Source organism: Ochlerotatus camptorhynchus, unplaced genomic scaffold (genome assembly GCF_037179485.1).
Source record: "Ochlerotatus camptorhynchus isolate MF236.1 unplaced genomic scaffold, CSIRO-AGI_Acam_v1.1 ptg000262l, whole genome shotgun sequence".
NCBI lineage: Eukaryota > Metazoa > Arthropoda > Insecta > Diptera > Culicidae > Ochlerotatus > Ochlerotatus camptorhynchus.
Window position 1 is genome coordinate 433,420 of NW_027040752.1, and position 19,838 is coordinate 453,257.

General features: G+C 44.9%; 1 protein-coding gene across 1 annotated transcript; it reads right to left on the bottom strand.

The window, feature by feature from the left end:
- Window positions 1–894: 894 nt before the first annotated feature.
- On the bottom strand, window positions 895–17,571 carry LOC135705239 (uncharacterized). The gene is made up of 6 exons (XM_065226849.1): window positions 17,568–17,571; window positions 16,737–17,500; window positions 13,041–16,545; window positions 2,757–3,137; window positions 2,553–2,708; window positions 895–1,157 (listed from the first exon to the last, which is right to left on the bottom strand). Exons 1-6 carry the CDS (start codon window positions 17,569–17,571, stop codon window positions 895–897), a joined length of 5,073 nt encoding a protein of 1,690 aa, XP_065082921.1.
- Window positions 17,572–19,838: the final 2,267 nt, after the last annotated feature.

Consider the following 19,838-nt stretch of genomic DNA (forward strand, 5'->3'; position numbering starts at 1 on the left):
TCAGCTTGAATTGTTTCGCTTAGCTGTAAACAGAAAATCGTAATGGTCTACTGTTACGAGGAACTGGTGCTTCTTGCCTAGGTAGGAAGCAAAAAATACATCCATCGAGACAATCTGCCACGGATAGACTGGAATAGCGTGACTCTGCATTGGAGGTTTCTGCTGACTCGGAGTAAACTTAGCGCAGATAGTGCACTCCTTTACCACATCTGTAATTTGTGCGCTCATACTCGGCCAGAAAATATTTTCCCGTGCGAGTTTCAGAGACTCACATGCACCTTGTCGATCATGGACCATGTCCGTCTTGGGTAGATAGTTCACCTCGATATTTGTAATAAATTTTGGCGGCTGCCGGAACTCTGTCGATGGTGTTGGGCCAGCCGTTTCGTATGAAATCTATTACGGATTGCAAAGGTGTATCCTGCTCCGTGGCATTCATAATGCTATCCAAACAGCTGTCACGTTGCAGTCCTCCAGCTACTGGAAGATCTTGTAGATATTTACTGTGTTCGGTTGAATCGTTGTGAGGTGCACGAGAGATCGCATCTGCCACCACATTCTCCTTTCCTGTAACAAATTCCAGCTTTAGGTGGTAGCGTTGCAGATTCAAAAGCATATGCTGCAATCTCTTCGGAGCTGTTAGCAACGGTTTACTGAATATGTTGATCAGATGCTTGTGATCAGTTTTCACAGTTACGCAGGGGTTCCCAACGATCAATTGATCGAAACGTACGCATGCAAACAAAATTGCGAGCAGCTCCTTCTCGATCTGGGCATAGTTTCTTTCTGTGTTCGTCAGCGTTCTGGATGCGTAACCTACGACTCCATCTTTCTGGAATATGGCCACACCAAGCCCGAAACAGCTCGCGTCACATTCGACGATCAGTGGTTCAATCAGTGGTTGTAATAGCGTAGCGTCGTGATATCTGACACTAGGGACTTCACTTTCGAAAACTCCTCATCTCCTGCCTGTGTCCATTGCCACGACTCCTTTTCCGAAATCAACCGTCGCAGCTTCGAAAAGCTGGCGCTCAAATTAGGAATGAACCGACTGAGATACGTGACCATCCCAATGAACCGATGCAGTTCCGTCCTGTTTGCTGGAACCGGGTAGTGCTTGATAGACGAAATTTCGGTGTGATCCGGTTGCAATCCTTCTGTCGAGAGTATGTGTCCATAAAATTTTACTGTGGTTTCACAGAGTTTGAGTTTCGACTTGTTGAGTTTTACGTTGTTTTGCTTCAGACGTACGAGTAGCTTCTCCAAATTAGTGTTGTGGTCGCGAAGTGCTTCTTCAATGGTTGAGCCTCGACCATAAATCAGAAGATCATCTGCCAGGCACTCTACGCCGTTCAACCCCTGAATTATGTCCTGCAGTTTTGATTGGAATATCTCGGGTGCAGAAGAGATGCCGAAAGGAAGCCTCAGCGAACGGTAGCGCCCAAATGGTATCCAAAACGACGTTAGCTTGCTGCTTGCCTCATCTAGCACCACATGCCAGAACCCCTTTCGTGCGTCAACTGTCGAGAATACCTTAGCCTGACCCAGCTCAGGCAGAATCTCATCCAGGGTAACGAATTGGAAATTGGGCCTTTTCAACGCCTTGTTTAATGGAATAGGGTCCAAGCAAATGCGCATTGACTCGGATCCTGCAGTACCACGCTTAACGACAAGAATGTTACTCACCCATTATGTGTGTTGATACTCCCTCGTGATGATTCCGTCTTTCTGAAGTTGATCGAGTTCTGCCTTCAGCTTCGGCCGAAAAGCGATTGGGACCCGGCGAGGCTGTTGTATTGCCGGTGCAACACTACTGTCGATCTCCAAGCTGACTTCTCCGTTCATTTTCCCGTATCCATGGAAAACGTCACTGAACTTTTCGATAGTCTTCTCGGCTTCGATACGATATATTTTCATCCCATTAGGATCACTTTCTCCCGATGACGATTGGGTAGGTACCATGCTGACAAACTTACAAAGCTTGATCAGACCAAACGTTGTGCACACCCAGCGATAACAATGGCCTGTGGCTGACGTCGACGACTTGCAGTACTAGTAGATACTTCTTGGATTGACACTTGCAGGGTAGTTTGACTTGACCAAGAACATTGATTACGCCACCACCAAAAGCTTGAAGCTTGTACGGTGACGGGAGCAATTCCGGATCTGATTATCTGGTTAGCTTGCACAGCCAATCATACCCGATCAAGCTAGTATTGGCACCTGTATCCAGCTCGCATTTTACGCTTTTCCATTTGCCATTCACCTTCAAGAGCACCTCCGCCAGAACATTCCCTCCTTTCTTATATCGAATTCGTTTATTATCGGGGTTGGAACCAGTTCCAACCCAGTGCGAAACCGAACTTTTTGTCAGTGCGAACCTCAACCTGAGCTAGGTTTTAAAAACAAACTAGCAAACTGACGTTTGTCAGAAAACAAGCAGACCCAATCTTGATACCCGATCCAGGTTGGAACTGAATAATAAACGAATTCGTTATTAGAGTTATCAAAAATCTTGCCAATTTCTCTTTCGATTTCTGATTCCTGCTCACTGCATTCGTTGTCTGAATCGCTGTCATCCGAGGTATCTTCGTTTATCTTCTGTACTCTTCGTACACGGTTCCGTTTCGACGAGCTCGATCGATTCTTCCGACAGATTTTTTCGAAGTGGTTCTTTCCGGAACACAGCTTGCACTTTTTTCCGTAGGCTGGGCATGAGCCTTTTGTGAATGCATGCCAATCTCCACAGAACTTACACAAACGAGCCTTCGATGATGATGTTTGGACCTTGTTTACCTCCAACATCTTGTCCGACGAAAGGGTTTGGACGTGCTTCGCAGTAATCTCTTCTACACGACACAGATCTATCGTAAGGCCCGTCATCGTGAGCATTTTTGATCTAAGATGTGACCATTTGTTGGAGGTGGCCAGTTTGTAGGTGATCATTTCCGCTTCTAGAGCTCCAAACTTACTAGGCTTCGCTAGAGTCTTCAAACGTGCCGTGTAATCGTCTATACTTTCCATCGCAGTCTGGCTGGCCGTGAAGTAGTCCAGCCGATCCACGATGATATTTCTGGTTCGTGTCACTTTGACCTTTATGGCTGCCAGTACCGTATCCGGCGATATTTTGTCTGCTGCTGTTAGGTCGAAGTTGCAAAACTTTTTTTAGCGCCTCCGTACCCACGACTGATAGTAGGAAGCTCACTTTTTTTTTAATTTTCCGCATCAGGCCAGTCATCTATGCCCACCGGCGTGGCATAATTCTTCCAGTTGTCTTCGAAAAATGTGAAGTTCTCATCCATGTCCCCTTCAAGAAACAATGGCGGAGGAAGCGGAACATTTTGAGGTACTAGTGCTACCGCTTGGGGCTCGCGCTGCTGGTGGAGCAGCTTCTCGAAAATTTTGTCCTGATGTTCTAACAATTTAGTTAGCTCTTCCATTTTAGATTCTACTTGTGTAGCATAATTCTCCAAGTAGGAGGGACTTTCATAGGTAATCTAAAAGCATAAATAGAGGTACCGTCTGATAATTTATTACATTAATCCTTTTAATCACCACAGAAACACCCCGTTTTCTTAAGCAAAATAATGAATGTGCGTTCACAAAACGCACGATATCTTAAAAAACCATATTAAGACTTTTTTAATTCAATCAATAGATTGAAGATATACCGAGAATTAAATGAAGGGATCTCAAGCTAAAATGTTCTGATCGCGAAATATTCACCATTCCGAGGGGGAAGGGGGGTTAATTGGTCAAAAATATACGTAATTTATGGATGGCCCTAATTTTACTTCCAAGGCTGTGTCGCTATGGGTGAGTTGAATTTAACTCGTGGTTAAATGTGACAGATGAGTTATCGAATAACCCTGCTATACGAACGTGGTTATTTCGGACCGACTATATGTTAAATTCTGGTAACCGTGGCTGAGCTCTGTTTGAAAACTGATCAATTTCCGGCATTTTCGAACATTGAAAATAACTTACGAAATGTCACGTTTAACCACGAGTTAAATTTAACTCGGCAATTGGTACACAGCCCAAGAAGTATTTCTCGATTACTTGATCGAAGGAACGTATCAGCTTTTGTAAACAACGCATTTAATCGTCGATTTGGCGTGACTGGTAGCTCACCCACGCATGCTAGTACTACCATCGGATAGGGGAAAATTTTCCCAACCTGTTAGCGGTGTTAGTATGTGGGGCGAGCTATTAGTTATGCCAAACCGGCGATAAAATGCGTTGTTTACAAAAGCTGATATGTCCTTCCGAAAAGTAATCGAGATTTGTAGTTATCATTCAGGCAAGGAGCGCTTGCGCCATCGAGGCGACGCCGCTACCAGCAGCTAATGATCTCGACGGGAACAACGCGCAAAGTTCGAGGTGCAAAACTCGAACTCTGCGCGCTTGACAGGAACCGCCTTCCTACTGCTGCTGCTGCTGCTGCTGCTGCTGCTACCTGGTTACCCGCCGATCGAAGCGAAAATGAGCTGAAGCACTTTGACTTTAAATGATCTATATTTCTTGAATTTGTGTGGTTTACATGTATAACTTATCAAGTGACACAGATGCGTCTTTTCAACTTTAGTTCCTGTGAAATTTCAATTATTATTAATTGCAGTTCCTAGTCCTATCAGGCCTGTTTTAAGAATGACCACCTTGGTGGGATTGGTTTGTTTTAAAATTTGAAAAAAGGAGACTACTTATAACTACTATTATTCACAACTACAACTACTATATACACCTAATCTACTATAAACAAATTGCTTATCAAAGCATGTTCTGATAAATTACATTTTTGTGCAAATTTAGTCTTAATTTCATTAATTCTGGACTCTTTTTTTTGGCAATGCCTGCCTCTTCATGTAAATTTGTTATTCTAGTGTCAAAAGGACGATCAAGTACCATCCTCAGCACTCTATTCTGAGCGACCTGGATTTTGTTCCTGTGAGTCTGTGCACATGATTCCTACACCGGAGCTGCGTAGAGGACCGCAGGTGCTATGATTTGTTTGTAGACGGCCAGTTAGTTCACCCTTGAGAGGCGAGATCTGCGGCAAATCAGCGGAAACAGACACCTAACCAAGGTAGAACACTTGACTACAGTTTTCTCTACATGCGAAAGGAAGAGGAGCTTTTCATCGAACAACATCCCGAGATAGGTTACTTCGGTAGACCACTCAACCCTTGTGCCATCCATGATTAGAGTACAAGATGGAGCCGGTTTCAGTTTGGGCGATTGCCGATGGAGGAACATGATCGCTTGTGTTTTGGAGGCATTGATTTTGATTTCCCACGTGGTGGCATAATCAGCAAAGGCGTTAAGGCATCGTTGAAGTTTGTTCGTTATGTCGCGAGGCATCCTTCCTTTGACGGCTATTGCGGTATCATCTGCGAACAGGAAGAACACGCAACCGTCACCGAGGGGAGGAATGTCGGAAGTATAAATCTTGTAAAGCAAGGGGCCCAGCAGACTGCCTTGCGGGACTCCTGCTGGGATGGAAAACGTGTCGGAAAGACAACCATTCAACGATACCTTAAACGACCTTTGCTGAAGGTAGTTACGGGTGATTTTAACCAGATGTAAAGGAAAGTTGAAGTTACAAAGCTTGTACACAAGTCCATCATGCCAAACATTGTCAAACGCCTTTTCAACGTCTAACAAGGCCATGGCTGTGGACTTGGATACAGCTTTGTTACTTCGGATGTTATTCATCACCCGCACTAGCTGGTGATTGGTGGAGTGCCCCTTTCTGAACCCGAACTGTTCCGGAAGGATAATGTTGCTTTCTTCGAGAAATTTGAGCAAACGATTGAGAATGAGTTACTCGAACAATTTGCTCAGCGCTGAAAGGAGGCTGATTGGTCTGTAGCTTCAAGACAATGTTGGATCCTTACCGGGTTTGCGGATTGGTATGATTTTTGCTACTTTCCAGATGCTTGGAAAGTAGTGCGGTTCCAAACATCTGTTGAAGATAGCGTTTAGAAGAGACTGCACTTTCATGCTGAGTCTCTTCAAGATCAAGTTAAATATACCGTCAAACCCGGGAGCCTTCATGTTCTTGGTGCATTTCAGCGCTGAGCAAATCTGTTGTACTGTAATCATATCTGCCGGAGGCACGACACAAGGGGAGACATCTAGGTTTTGAACGCATTGCGCAACCTGATCATCGAGCGGACTTTGGATAGTCGAGCCAAGCAAATTCGATGAAGCATTTGCTTTCTCCTGTGCGGTGATTAAAAGCCGATCGTCATCATTTGGACTCTGAGAGGTGGAATGGGTTTGGAATGAGTCTTCAGGACCTTGGCTACCTTCCAGGATGGTCTGGAGTGGTCGTCCAGATTCTGGACAACACGCCCGAAACTTTCATTTCGGAGGGAGTCCATTCTGGAAGCAATCTGCCTGTTCAGATCGACCATTTCACGTTTTTTTGCCTAGTCCTCTGAAACTGACGTCTACGCACATTTCTCAACCGAATCAAAAATTGGGTGTGGGAATCAATAGCAACAAACTTACCCCTCACAGGAACTTGTCGAACGTATGTCTCGCCACCAACGATAAATCGGGAGCTAGTACGGGTGATGGCGGTCAGGTCCTTCTTGAATGGGATTCCTAGTCCGTTGCTTGCGGAACACTGGCGTGGGCAGTGAACAGTGATAAACCGGACGTTTCCAGTTGGTGATTCCACCTCCACACTAATGGCCTCGATGATAGAAGTGCGAATGTGGGGCAGAGTGCAAAACTTGATTCCCTTTCTGACGATGACCGCTACACCCCCCCCCCCCCCTGGAGCTGGTGCGATCAAGCCGGATAATGTTGTGGTCACGCAACCAGAAGCTGTCGCCGAACTTTAGATGGGTCTTGGATAGTAGGCCCACGTTGATGCTGTGCTTGCGGAGGAAGTCGGCAAGCTCAATCTGTTTCGCTTTTACAGAGCAAGCGTTCCAGGTAGCGATGATTAGTGGTTTAGACAATAGAGCACCGGTCATGTTGATGAAAATCTCGGCTGAGAACAGATCGGGATTATTTGGTTGAGCTGTTGGTTGTGTCCAGAATCCAGGGGGGATTGAGAGCTTTGTCTGGCAGAAGATCCAGACGTTTCTTGAAGGAGGGCGGATCGCACCCTTGGATTCACTTGTCCATGAAGAGGCGGAGCTTTATTCTTCCTTCGTCCTGATTGATTGTTGGCGGACTCCGGTTTTCGGATGCACTTGAAATCCTCGCGTTTAGGGCATTGCTTATTGGATCCTTGGTGAGCACCACCACAGTTGACGCATTTGGACGCCACAGCTTCATCCGCAGCACATTCGGAGGTTGTATGGTCTTGAGCGCAATTTCCGCAGCGTGGCTTAATGTTGCAGTTGCGGGTGCCGTGTCCGAAGTTCAGACACCGCTGGCACTGAGTCACATCACGATAGCCGCCACAGTATGGTTCCCAGCGGGCGATGATGGAATTGATAGACCGGATGGCTTTCAGTGCGTTGAGCGTCACCGTTCCCTTCTGGAAGTGTACCAGGAAAAGGCTATCCGGATACGCCTTCACATTCTCGTCTCTTCTTGTCGGCTTGTGCCGGTCCCTGATTTCATGTTCGATAAACTTCGGGTCGAAAATTGGTAGGCCCCTGATGACGACCTTGAACGATATTTCACCGGGGATGTCGTGGTTGAAGAATTCCACCTTGGACGTCCTCAGGTGGGCGATGACCAAGTTATACTCCGCTTTGGTACTGAGCACCACCTTGGTGCTGATTCTGCCCAATTTGAATTCGGCTTTGACACCCAGCGACGCCAGATCCGCGATGAGCTCGTTGAGATGGACATTTTTCACTACCAGCGGAGGTAGCTTCACTCTTGCCGCGCTCATGTCGGCAGCATTTTCTTTATCGGCAGCGTCACCAAAATCTCCGTTCGTCGTCTCGACCAATCGTTCCATCGGACCTAACACTATTTCACCACAAATACTCACTCACCCACCAACAACGTTGCAGTTGTAGCCAAAAACTAGAACCCACCAAATTCATTATAATACCGTCATTTTAAAAATATTGATCAATCATCAGTAGGAACCTCAAGAAGGATCCAGAATAAGTTGATAATGTGAAAAAAATCAAAACAAAATGGCGTACAATGTCAAATGATTTAATTTAACAATACAATAAGGTTGTGCAAAGCATACTGGAAGGAGTCAATCGTTAAGACCGTGAATTCATATTTGCCAAAGTATTTGTTTGGAAATACTATCTAACATGAAGCTTTAATGTGATAATTTATTTGCTAGAGAAAGGTCTGAAGAGGGTAGGTAGATAGTTCCGCTAGAGTACGGCAGTATGAAAATTGAATAGAATGCGACTGTACTAGTCAAACGCACATTTCTTTACCTAACTCATCAATGAGGAGATTTGAAATATTGCTTTAAATCTATAGATGATTAATTTATTAGCATTATTTTTCTACAGTTATGGTGGTAAGCTTCAACTCGGCTTAACTTTTAATACCGTCCCTGTTTAGATGATCTGCTAAGTGTTTGCTTAGAGTTGTTTTGATTAACTATGATGTCGACATTAAAGCAGCCGTAGAGTCTTGATTTTGTTTTAATCCGAGGATAATACCGGTTGGAGCTTACCACCATTTATTTTGTGTGACTACTAGGAGAAATGAATGTATTGTCGGCCTAAATGCCCCTAATTTGCGCCCATACATAAATTCAGCAATCGACTATTAATTTAGAAAATATATGAAAAACATTTATTTTTGAAGGCCTTCCAAAAACGTCTTATATTTCAAAAACGCGAACAGTTTACCGACTGAGCTAAGGGAGGCACCAAATTTTCGGGGTACACTGGTAATATACTACACACCACGAAAAAGTCATGTAAATTTTCGTTCCCTGAGACCGACACATGTAAGCGGCTCTTTTGACATAAGAATCAGTTGAATGAAACGAGAAAATCAATTCAATCAAACGTTCTCTTTGTCAACTTGCTTATGTTTCGGTTTGCGAACACTTAATTTTACATGAAATGTTTGTTTACGCTCCATGTGTTTACGTCCAATATGGATTAAGTCTCGTGTAAAATTAATTATTTCTAAGTGTGTAGAGTTTTCATGTTGCTCCCAGGTTGAGGCGAAGCTTCAAAGTAAGTCCATGGTGGAGATGGCTGGGTTGGATCCGATGTAGTATTTTTTTTGATTGGTAGTATGATTGTATTTGCCACACAATTCTACCAATACAAAAATGGTACAGGCATCGAAAGCTCTCAATTAATAACTGTGGAAGTGCATCTAGAACTCTAACTTGTGCGCTCGCAATAAGCTTATATGTGATAATAAATAAACTTGAAATGTGAAGAAGTAGAAGGAGGATTCTGAAAAACGTGATTTCAAGGTAGCCCCGATGAGATTTGAACAAATATTGCACTACATTTCGATGCATTAGAAATATTTGTTCAGCTCTGACCATGAAAAATCACCTTTATAAAACTCACCGGGAATACCTCTAAATCACGGTTTTTCAGAGTTGAAGCCATACAAATTTAATTTTTTAACATCCTTGGCTACCATTAGGAGGGTGATGCCCAAGGTGTGTTATTGTGGGTCATCCTATTTAGTATGACATTCATAATGATACGATTTTTCGCATTGAATGACTTATCAACAATTAGGATTCGATTTGTTGCGACTGTTTGGCCCACACACTCGCGATATTAAAAATCAATAGGATCCGTTGTCGCCCCACCGCCGTATGCCAATGGCTTGTATTACAGAATGTCGCCATCATCCGTTCCCCCCCCTAAATGAACCACCATCAATCGTTTTCAATTTCAATTATCATCAGCATCGGTTTCAGAAATTTCAATTGCTACAATTTTGCCCATGCCAAGCAATAACAATTAAATTGATGATCAGACTCTGAGCCATTGCCAAGTACTTCCCACAACTGCAACCCTCTCACACACTTGCGTGCATGAAGCAATCCGAGAAGCTGCTCTGTGTTCGAGTCGAACAATAATATCAAAAAAAAAAAGCACACCGAAGGACCAGAACATGAAGGGGCGGGAAAAAAATCAATTAATTACTTAGGGGCATCGCACAGACATTCAAAGATACGATAAATCAGTGCAACCTGACCATATTCCCATGTAACCATCTTCTCTTCAAAAACATCACGAATGGAAAAAGAATGCTGCTGGGCTGCTGAGGGGGGCAAGAGAGAAAAAAGATGGCAAACATCACCACACCATCATCACCATGCCTCCGCTCGGTGCAACTTTCCGTCATCGACCAGCCAACCATCCATCCATCCTTTCCCTCGGGCGGGTTGCTATGAAGGTGTATGTATACCCGTTACACATGTTGCCGCTGTAGAGCCGAGTAATAACGCCAAATGGAAATACCAACGCCCAAAGGGAATACACAATCGGGCTGCACGGCCGTTTTAAACAACACAAATCTGAGTTTCGTTCTCTTCGCTCAAACGTCAGTTACTCGCAGATTGAGGAACATTTTCCTCGATTTTCCAGGAAAAACTTTTGCGTTTTTGAATGAAAAATCACTTAATTTCGAGTCGATCTCATCGGCCGTGCAGGCAGGATGACCAACTAGCAGTGCTCTGGTTGCCTAGTTGGGATGCGGTGGAAGGTGGCGATTGCATTTTCGTTCTCAATGTTCTCTTTCTTACTCTGAAACGGTTACAAATTTACTCTGTAGCGATGGATGCTCTGTTGTTGACTCTTGATGACGCTGGACGCTGTTGTGATGATGATGCGAGGATCGGGGGCCCAAGGTATCAACGCGAGAGTAGTTATTGGAGAAACGATCTCCTCTCGAAAAGTGTCATCTTTTGATGCATGGTTGGATTTTGAGATGGTGGTGTGGTGATGATTATGATGGTTGGCAAATGGCTAGAAGGAAGAGGTCGGTCGGGGATTGATGTTTTGATGGACAAGCTCTTACCGATACAGGTGAACTGAACGTCGCTGAGTGGTTGATGGTTTTGAACGAATGGCAAACGATTGATATTGATTGTGGATAGATACTAACTAAGGAAAAGATGAGAGTTGATTTTGACTATCCGAGAGTTTCGAATTGGCCAAACAGAATGCCATACATGACCTAGTATGAACACTCCCCCCACAATTATGGATCACTTGAGAGGAATGCATGTTTTAAAAAAAATCATAATTTTTGTATTTTACTGATTTATTTCAATGCAACAAACGTTTTTTCTGTACCTGAATGTTTAATCTTTCAATTGTCTTAGTAATTATTTCCATGTTATGTTAATTTTTCTAGCAAAAAGTTTTGTTCTCATGATTAATTAAATACATAATTATGGATCAATAAATTAAAAATGATTTTTTTTTCAATTGATTTATTCGACAGAACTTATCTGTTAAACTAATCTGTCTCACTTCTCATTATTGGCCTTTGGTTTTCTGGCTACTCTTTTTTCTTATTTTGATTTTGTTTTCCTTTCTTAAGAGCACAATTTTTCGTTTCTCGATCGTTGCTTTCTTGGCATCTTGGACTTCTTTCTTTTCCAAATCCTTTTTCTTATATAATTCTAGCTATCTGTCTATCTGAATACGATGGTTCGTTTGGTTTGGATCAGCGGGTGCAACTCGCGGCCAGACTAGTACTAGTAAGTTTCCACATTTTCTGTCAAATCGTGCCTTTGGATAGGGTTTAGATAATCTGTTTCTGAATTCGAGTATGAGAAAAAGTGTAGGCATACCGATCATACAAGTTTACCACAAGTCCCGTACCCGAGTAGGCACCAGAAGTTTGATGAGATAGAACAACGCAGTCCTCATCATCACTTGTGGGGTTAACCCTATTGTCTGAATAATGTTGATAAAAAATATAAGAGAGATAAATAGGGTAAAGCGTTACTTCGTCATAATTGCCAATTTCCGTTCTATCGAGCTGAAATGATCAATAGTATCCATTATTTCACCGTGCACCAATTAGTAATATGTTATATTATTAGCTACAACATAAATCCTATTAGAGTGCATTGTATGAATATTTACGCTCATTGTTCTCAAAACAAAGCAAGCGCTCCTAGCGAATTCCCTTTTTCTACGTTTATCCGTAGGACGAATCTAATGGCGTTCCAATGCTGTCCAGATCAAATAATCAGAAAATACACTTTCTTGAAGCAGGCCGTAGCTTATTAAATAGGGGAATTTGCGTATTCTCGGCAACCTAAGCAGCGACCTTCTTTCTATAGCCTTTTTCTCTAAGGAACGCACACATATGCAGTATTGGTTTGTTTACAATCTTTTGCTGCCAGCTGCTGTAACAATTTCAGTCGAAAGAATTGTCAAAAACTGTTTTGAAACGCTTTCAATCTTCTCTAGTGAGAGCGAGTATTGTCGGCAACCAGTGTTTCTTCGGCAACCATTCCATTTGAACTGCATGTAAATCTGCTGTTCTATTATCGGCAACTCGAAATCAGCTACAATTTGTAGTGCGTGTGTTTCATTTCAAGAAAACCTTGCTAGATTGCTTTTTCTCAGTGGTAAAAGTATAGTCAAATTGAAGCTGAAAGCATAAAGAATCGTTTGCATGCATTCAGCGAAGTGTTTTCGTAAGAAAATCCAGTGAAAATAGTGTTTCAATTTGGGTTGCCGAAAATAGTCTGGCATGCCGAAGCCGTAATTTCCCCTACAATGAATTTAACGGTAATTATTCCACTTACATCAATGATCTTCTTATCGTGGCTCTTTGACCTAGCAAATTCAGTTGATCAGCTTTGCTGTAGTCTAAACAATTAAATTGCATGATTTAATAATTTATAAACATTAGTTTAACATTACTTACGAATTTTTACAATTACAATTTATTTGAAATTCACTAAATAAACAAAGTTTTCAAAAATGTTTGTGCTTCTACTAATTTAACTATCTCGAAATTCTGTATATCCTTTTAGACTTCACTTTTGCTAATATTCATCCTCCTCGATTGACACCTGTCACGGCCGCGCCATGACGTTTGTCCTTATCCTCACTTATCGACAGGCTCGTCAGTGAACCCACTGGTGTTGTGCCCAACGGTGGTGGCAACATTCCCCCTCCCGTAACTCTGGTCGAAACCAGGTATCTGGCCAGATTTACTCCTCAATTCCATCACCGCTAGCTTGGCAACTGCACGTCGATACACACCCTTTTCAGTTTTCACTAGTGCTTGACGTATTCTTCCATCGATGCCTCGAATGACCTTCACCACAACTCCACGGATCCAGGTTCTTCGGTTGTTCCCATCAACGACGTACACCAGTTCTCCTTCTTCGATAGGCTCCTGCTCTCCGTGCCACTTGGTACGGTGATTTATGGTGGGAATGTACTCCTTCAGCCACCTCTGCCAAAGCATATCCGCTAGCTCCTGAGACCGCTGGTAGTTGTCCCGCAACGCTTCAGCCGAATTGGTCAGCACGTGAGCCTCTTCACGTTCCCCAGCAGGCAGACCGCGGAGGAAGTGATTCGGCGTGAGGGCTTCGAAGTCTGCTGATTCCTGTGGTACATATGTGAGTGGCCGAGAATTCACCATGTCCTCAGCTTCAGCCAGCACAGTAAGTTGAATTTCATCCGTCAATTTTCTGCCATCGTGTAAAGCCTTCAATGCGCCCTTCGTCAAATTCACTAGTCGCTCCCAAATGCCACCCATGTGCGGTGCTGCAGGTGGATTGAAGGTCCACCGGGTCCTAGCATCGGTGAATACATCTGCACACTCCAGATCGATACGTTGCACCTCTTGCACCAAATCCTTGATGGCCGCTTGAAAATTTGTGCCGTTGTCTGAAAAGAACTCCAGTGGGGCACCTCTCCTGCAGATGAATCGCCTGATTGCCATCACACATGCCTGACTGCTTAGGCTATGGGCGACTTCCATGTGGATTGCCCGGGTCGCTAGGCACGTGAACAAGCAAATCCATCTTTTTTCTGATCGTCGGCCAACTGTGACGATTACCGGACCGAAGTAGTCGATCCCCACGTAGCTGAACGGACGTAGCTGAGGAGTGAGGCGTTGTACAGGTAGAGGTGCCATCCTGGGAACTGCTGGTTGGCACTTGTTGATTTTGCACCACATACAGTTTTTCATCGCCTGCAGTACCACTGCTCGAATGTTTCGGATATAGAAGCGCTGCCTGAGTTCGTTCACCACAGTCTCACGGTTTGCGTGCCCGAACTTTACATGGTAGTGAAGAAGAAGCTTGTTGGTAACATCGTGGCCCTTCGGAAGCACAATGGGGAACCGCTGCTCGAAAGCAATGAACTCTGCATAGGCCGACCGCCCTTCCATACGGATTACTCCGAATTCATCCAAAAATGGGGACAATCTGTACAGTGAACTGGATCGTTCAATGTTGTGCCACTTCTCCTGTGGCAGCTCCTGGTTCTTCAGCAACGTCTTGACTTCATCCGAAAATCCATCTTGCTTCGCAGCTTTCCACAGGTAGTTCTCCGCTTGACGATGTTCTTCGCACTTCAAGGGAGTCTTGGTTACCAATAACGGAATTTTCAGCAACCTTTCCAGCTCGGATGTGGCCTGAATCGCTTCGATTGGCAGCTTCTTCACCTTTCTGCGGCAATTCGAAATGAATCGGAACACGTATGCAACGCAGCGCACCAAATTACTCCAACGCGAAAAACGGGTGGTGTCTACTAGAAGCTGAGGGAACGAAATTTCGTGGAACAAATGATGCGCCCGCAGCTCTTCTTCCACATTTGATGCTGGTAGTTTTCGTTGGGGCCACTCTTCTTCGGGGCGGTACAGAAATTCGGGACCGTTCACCCAGTTTCCGTCACTTTCCAACGGCGGTCCATTTTTTCCCCACTTCGCTAACACGTCTGCTATGTTGTTCTTCGAAGGAACCCAGCGCCATTCGGTTGGATTCGTGAGGCTTAATATTTCGCCGATGCGATATGCCACGAACTGTTTGTACTTCCTGTGGTCTGAGTAAATCCAGAAGAGTACCGTTGCGGAATCGATGGGTATCACCAGACGTTTCACCTGCACGGAGTGATTGGCCTTCACAGCAAAGGACAGTCTTCCACCAAGTACCGCAGCTAAAAGCTCCATCCTAGGGATCGACATGTACTGTAGGGGAGCCACCTTGGACTTCGCCGATACCAGTGCGACTCTTGGTTGACCATTCACCAGAATCCGCAAGTACGCAACGCACCCGTAAGCATCTTCACTTGCGTCCGCAAAAACGTGTAGCTCAAGATTCTCATAGTCAGACGGTTCCACCCCAAGGAAATAACAACGAGGGATTTCCATTGCCTGCACTTGTGGCAACAGCGCGGTCCAATTGAACCACTTCTTTACCAATTTATCGTCGATAGTCTCGTCCCACTGACATCCGTTCCGCCAAAGATCTTGGATGATCATTTTCCCGAAAACAGTATACAGGGCCCACAAGCCAAGTGGATCAAAAAAGCTCATGACGATGCTCAACAGGGTTCGTTTAGATGGCAGCTTTCGATCCGTATTCCACGACATCCCCAGAATTCTTTCCATGCCATTGGTCTTGTTGCACAGAATGTGGATCATTTGGTCATCCGCTTGTTCACCAAAGTGCTGTAGGAACTCTGGGCTGTTCGAAACCCATTTTCGAAGCGTGAATCCCGCCTTGGAGTGGATGAATGCAACCTCGCTTGCCCACTGGATGGCTTCACCTACCGTGAATGTTGAATCTAGGTAGTCGTCGACATAGTGCTTTTCGACTATTGCCTCAACAGCCTCAGGAAACTGATCGGTAAACTCCATCGCGTTTCGGTTTTTTATATACTGGGCAGAACACGGCGAACAGGTTGAGCCGAAAGTGGCAACATCCATGATGTAAATCACTGGACGGTCTGATGCTTTCGGCCGATACAGAAACATCTGTGCTGATTTGTCCTCCATTCGTATTTTGAATTGGTGGTACATCTCCGCAATATCACCCCCGAAAGCGACAGGGCGTTCATGGAAGGGACACAGTACTGATGGGAGACTGGAGAGAAGATCGGGACCCTTCAACAATTCGGAGTTGAGTGACGTCCCTTGAACAGATGCCGCTGCGTCCCAGACTATCCGGACTTTTTCCGGCTTTTTGGGATTCAGTACAACATTTAGGGGGAGATACCAGACCTTACCTGGTTTGGCTGCCATTAGTTCCTGTGACGTAGCAACGTGGGCGTATCCTTTACGTTTGTAGTCAGCAATCTGCTTTTCTACATTCTGCTGCAGCTCAGGATTTCTTGACAACTTTCGCTCTAGAGTTTTCATGCGTTTTAGCGCCATCGGGAAGCTGTCTGGAAGTTGTGGATTTTCGTTCTTCCACAACAGACCCGTTTCGAAGCGCTCGTCGACACGGATGGTAGTTTTCTCTAGCAGTTCTCTGGCCCGACGATCTTCAGCAGCTTCTGGAAGCACCGTAACAGACATACCGGACTCCTCCAAAGTGAAATGCGTTCGAAGAAGTTCTTGCAGGTCCTGGTCTGCTAGTACACCGGATACGTGATGGCCAGCAAAACCCACTGATGACTTGTCGTTACCCTGAGGGCCGTAAATAGTCCAGCCAAGTTTCGTTCGAACTCCAATAGGTTCACAAGGGTTGCCGACGCGGGACTCAAGTGGTGCGTACACATGCAGATGTTTTATACAAATGAGAACTTTGGGGGGGGGGGGGGGGCGTCCAAACAAACGGCCACGGGTAAGTCGCAAAGATGATTGAATCGATCCGCTACTTCTGCAAATTGTATCTTCTGCTCCGGCAGTTGCAGCTGTTGAACCGTTTGAACGTTGCCTAGCGGGAACTTTTCCTTGGACCCTTGGGCGGAAATCGACACATCGACCGACCTTGAATCTCGTTCTAGCCGACTCATACCCGCCGTCCACTTGACGAGTATTGGCTTCCAGGCACCGCTCAGCTTCATATGATCCGCTACGCTGTTCTCCATCAGGGAATACGAAGAACCCTCGTCCAAGAAGGCAATAACATCCATGGTACGCTTTCCGTTGTAGAGCTTAATCGGAACCACTCGAAAAATAACAGGGTGCTGATCCGAGTTGTGTACGTGGCAATTCGTTGATAGCGGCTCGGTTGAATTCGGCGGATGGAGGAGGTTGTGGTGACGATCCTTGCAATCACCGACGTTGCAGTGTCCTTTGAACCGGCAGCGCGTTTGTCCGTGCTCGTTGAGACACAGCTGACACAACTTCCACTTCTCAACAATTTTGATTTTGTCTCCCCATGCTTGCTTCCGGAAATCCTCACAATAACGAATGCGGTGGTCAGTGCGGTTGCACCCCCGGCATGGTTTGCGGTTTTCGATTTGACCTTCACCTTTATGTTGTACTGCTGGCTGGTCCAATGACTGCTCGATGCTCAAGTGTGTGTTCAAGAGACCATCGTGTTCTCTAGCTTTCGGCTTCTTTTCCTTACGATCCCGGTTGGGTCGACTTTCGAATTGCGGCTCGACATAGAGTGTGGCCTCAGTTGCTTCCGAAACTATTCCGGAAAGAAAATCCGAAAACGTGCTCAAGTTCACTGCAGCTTGCTGGCGTTTGTACCTCACTCATTCCATTTTTGTGCTGGATGGCAGTTTCTCCACCAGTTCGGTGATAAGCATGGGGTTCACGAGATGATCCATCAGTCCTGACGCCACTAAATGATCGCACAGTTGTTGAACGACCATGCCATAATTGATGAACGTCGTCAAGCGATCCATACGCGGTGACTCTGCCTTCCTTGCCTTCTGCATCAGAGAATGGAGGAGCTGTTCCGGCCTTCCATAAAGAAGTCGAAGTCTGTCGATCACTCTGGGGACCGATTCTGGAAGAAGCAGCCTGCTTCTCACGGCCTCCAACGCTTGACCCTTGATGCTCTCCTGGAGTCTTCCGAGGTTTTCGAGGTTTGAGTAGTTGCACGCATTGTTCCCGTTGTTGAAGCTGCTGATGAATAAGGGCCACTCTTCCGGCCGTCCGGTGAACACCGGCAACTTTGCAAACGGGCCCTTCCTTGCGGCAATCTGAGCTCTCGTTAGCTCCGGTTCTGCATACTGCATTGAATGATTCTCGATGCTACCGTTCAGACCGTGTGATACTGGCACACTTGGGTTTAGCATAGGATAAGGTGCAGTATATGGAGCTGGGAATGGAGCTGGTATTGGTACCGGTGTTGCCGGAATTGACACTGGAATCGGAACAGGATATAGCGGTGGTCGTGGATTTGGGATTAGCAACGGATTAGGTGCTAGTGTAGCTGGATTTGGAATCTGAGGCACCGGTAAAGGTGGCAGGGCGGGCTTTTTGATCGTTGGTAGTAGAGGGTTCCTGAGCGGCGTGTTTTCCTCCGAGACCTTTTCGAGAAGCGATTCATTGTGGTTGACGTCACCAGGCTGCGGTGCGGTTTTGGGTGTGGAGTATTTTGGATAAGCACCCCGATTGATAGCGTTTTGCTTCTTCCTCTCCATTTTCTCCAAATCCACATTCGTATGCACCTGATGTCCGCCAACAGCACCCTCCTCCTGGTTCGAAGGATCGTACTGGAATTCCTCGTACAATTCATTCCGCTTTTTGTTAAACTCTGCTTCGATCGCTTTCCTTCGTTCCAACATTTTCCGCTCCAACATAAGCTGCATCTTCTTCTTTTCTTCCTCCCGCTTCAATTGTCGCTCAAAGTTCCGCTGCATTTGTTCCAGCGCTAGCTGAAACTGCATTTCAGCGTCATACTCTTCCTGATTGCATTCCGTTGGCTCGCTTCCAACCATCAGTGGATCGGTTGGGATGAGAGGGTTATTTTCCGTCGACTCCGATACTTGAACGATGGTATCATCATGGCTTGGAATATTCATGGCACTTTTGCAATCTTCGCAAGTCCAAGAAACGTTAATGACCTCCTCGGTCACTCCCACACACTTGAAGTGAAACCATCTCGTACACTTCTCACAATAAACCATATGGCTATCCACATGATTTGGTTGCTCGCAAAGTGCACAATCATACCCGGTGGTTTCGGGGTTATGTCCAGCTTCAACGTCGGACATCTCCCATTGATTTTTGAGTTTTGTCCAGATCAAATAATCAGAAAATACACTTTCTTGAAGCAGGCCGTAGCTTACAGCTCAAAACTGTAAAATTTATTTATTAAATACAATGAATTTAACGGTAATTATTCCACTTACATCAATTATCTTCTTATCGTGGCTCTTTGACCTTGCAAATTCAGTTGATCAGCTTTGCTGTAGTCTAAACAATTAAATTGCATGATTTAATAATTTATAAACATTAGTTTAACATTACTTACGAATTTTTACAATTACAATTTATTTGAAATTCACTAAATAAATAAAGTTTTCAAAAATGTTTGTGCTCCTACTAATTTAACTATCTCGAAATTCTGTATATCCTTTTAGACTTCACTTTTGCTAATATTCATCCTCCTCGATTGACACCTGTCACGGCCGCGCCATGACGTTTGTCCTTATCCTCCTGGTGTTGTGCCCAACGGTGGTGGCAACAAATACGTCAGGGCCGAATTTAAACTCGTAGGACGAATTTAGAATATAGAAGCAATATTAGATTAAACAATATCTCAACATTTCGTTAACTAGTTTGTTTTTCCAATAGGCTCAGTCATGTGTGACACATTGCGGAGCCAAAATTTTATAAATTACCATTTTATACAGCAGTAAATATAGGTTAGTATTGGGTATCAATTAATCGTGGCTGGTTCGAAATTAATGGGTAACAATATCGATTGGAAGGAGCTAGGTAGGAAACAGGTTTCTGAAACCTCCTTCAGATACTACTCTCGAACGGTTGACCAAATGCTGGCTGGGCAAGGG

What these genes read in the sequence shown, in the direction of transcription:
- LOC135705239 (XM_065226849.1), bottom strand. An exon ending in CACCGTTGGGCACAACACCA is followed by an intron (nt 3,138 to 13,040) that starts GTGGGTTCACTG and finishes TCGACCTAACAG; the next exon opens with CAGCAGACAAAATATCGCCG. An exon ending in CGATTCAGACAACGAATGCA is followed by an intron (nt 1,158 to 2,552) that starts GTGAGCAGGAAT and finishes TACTCTCGACAG; the next exon opens with AAGGATTGCAACCGGATCAC.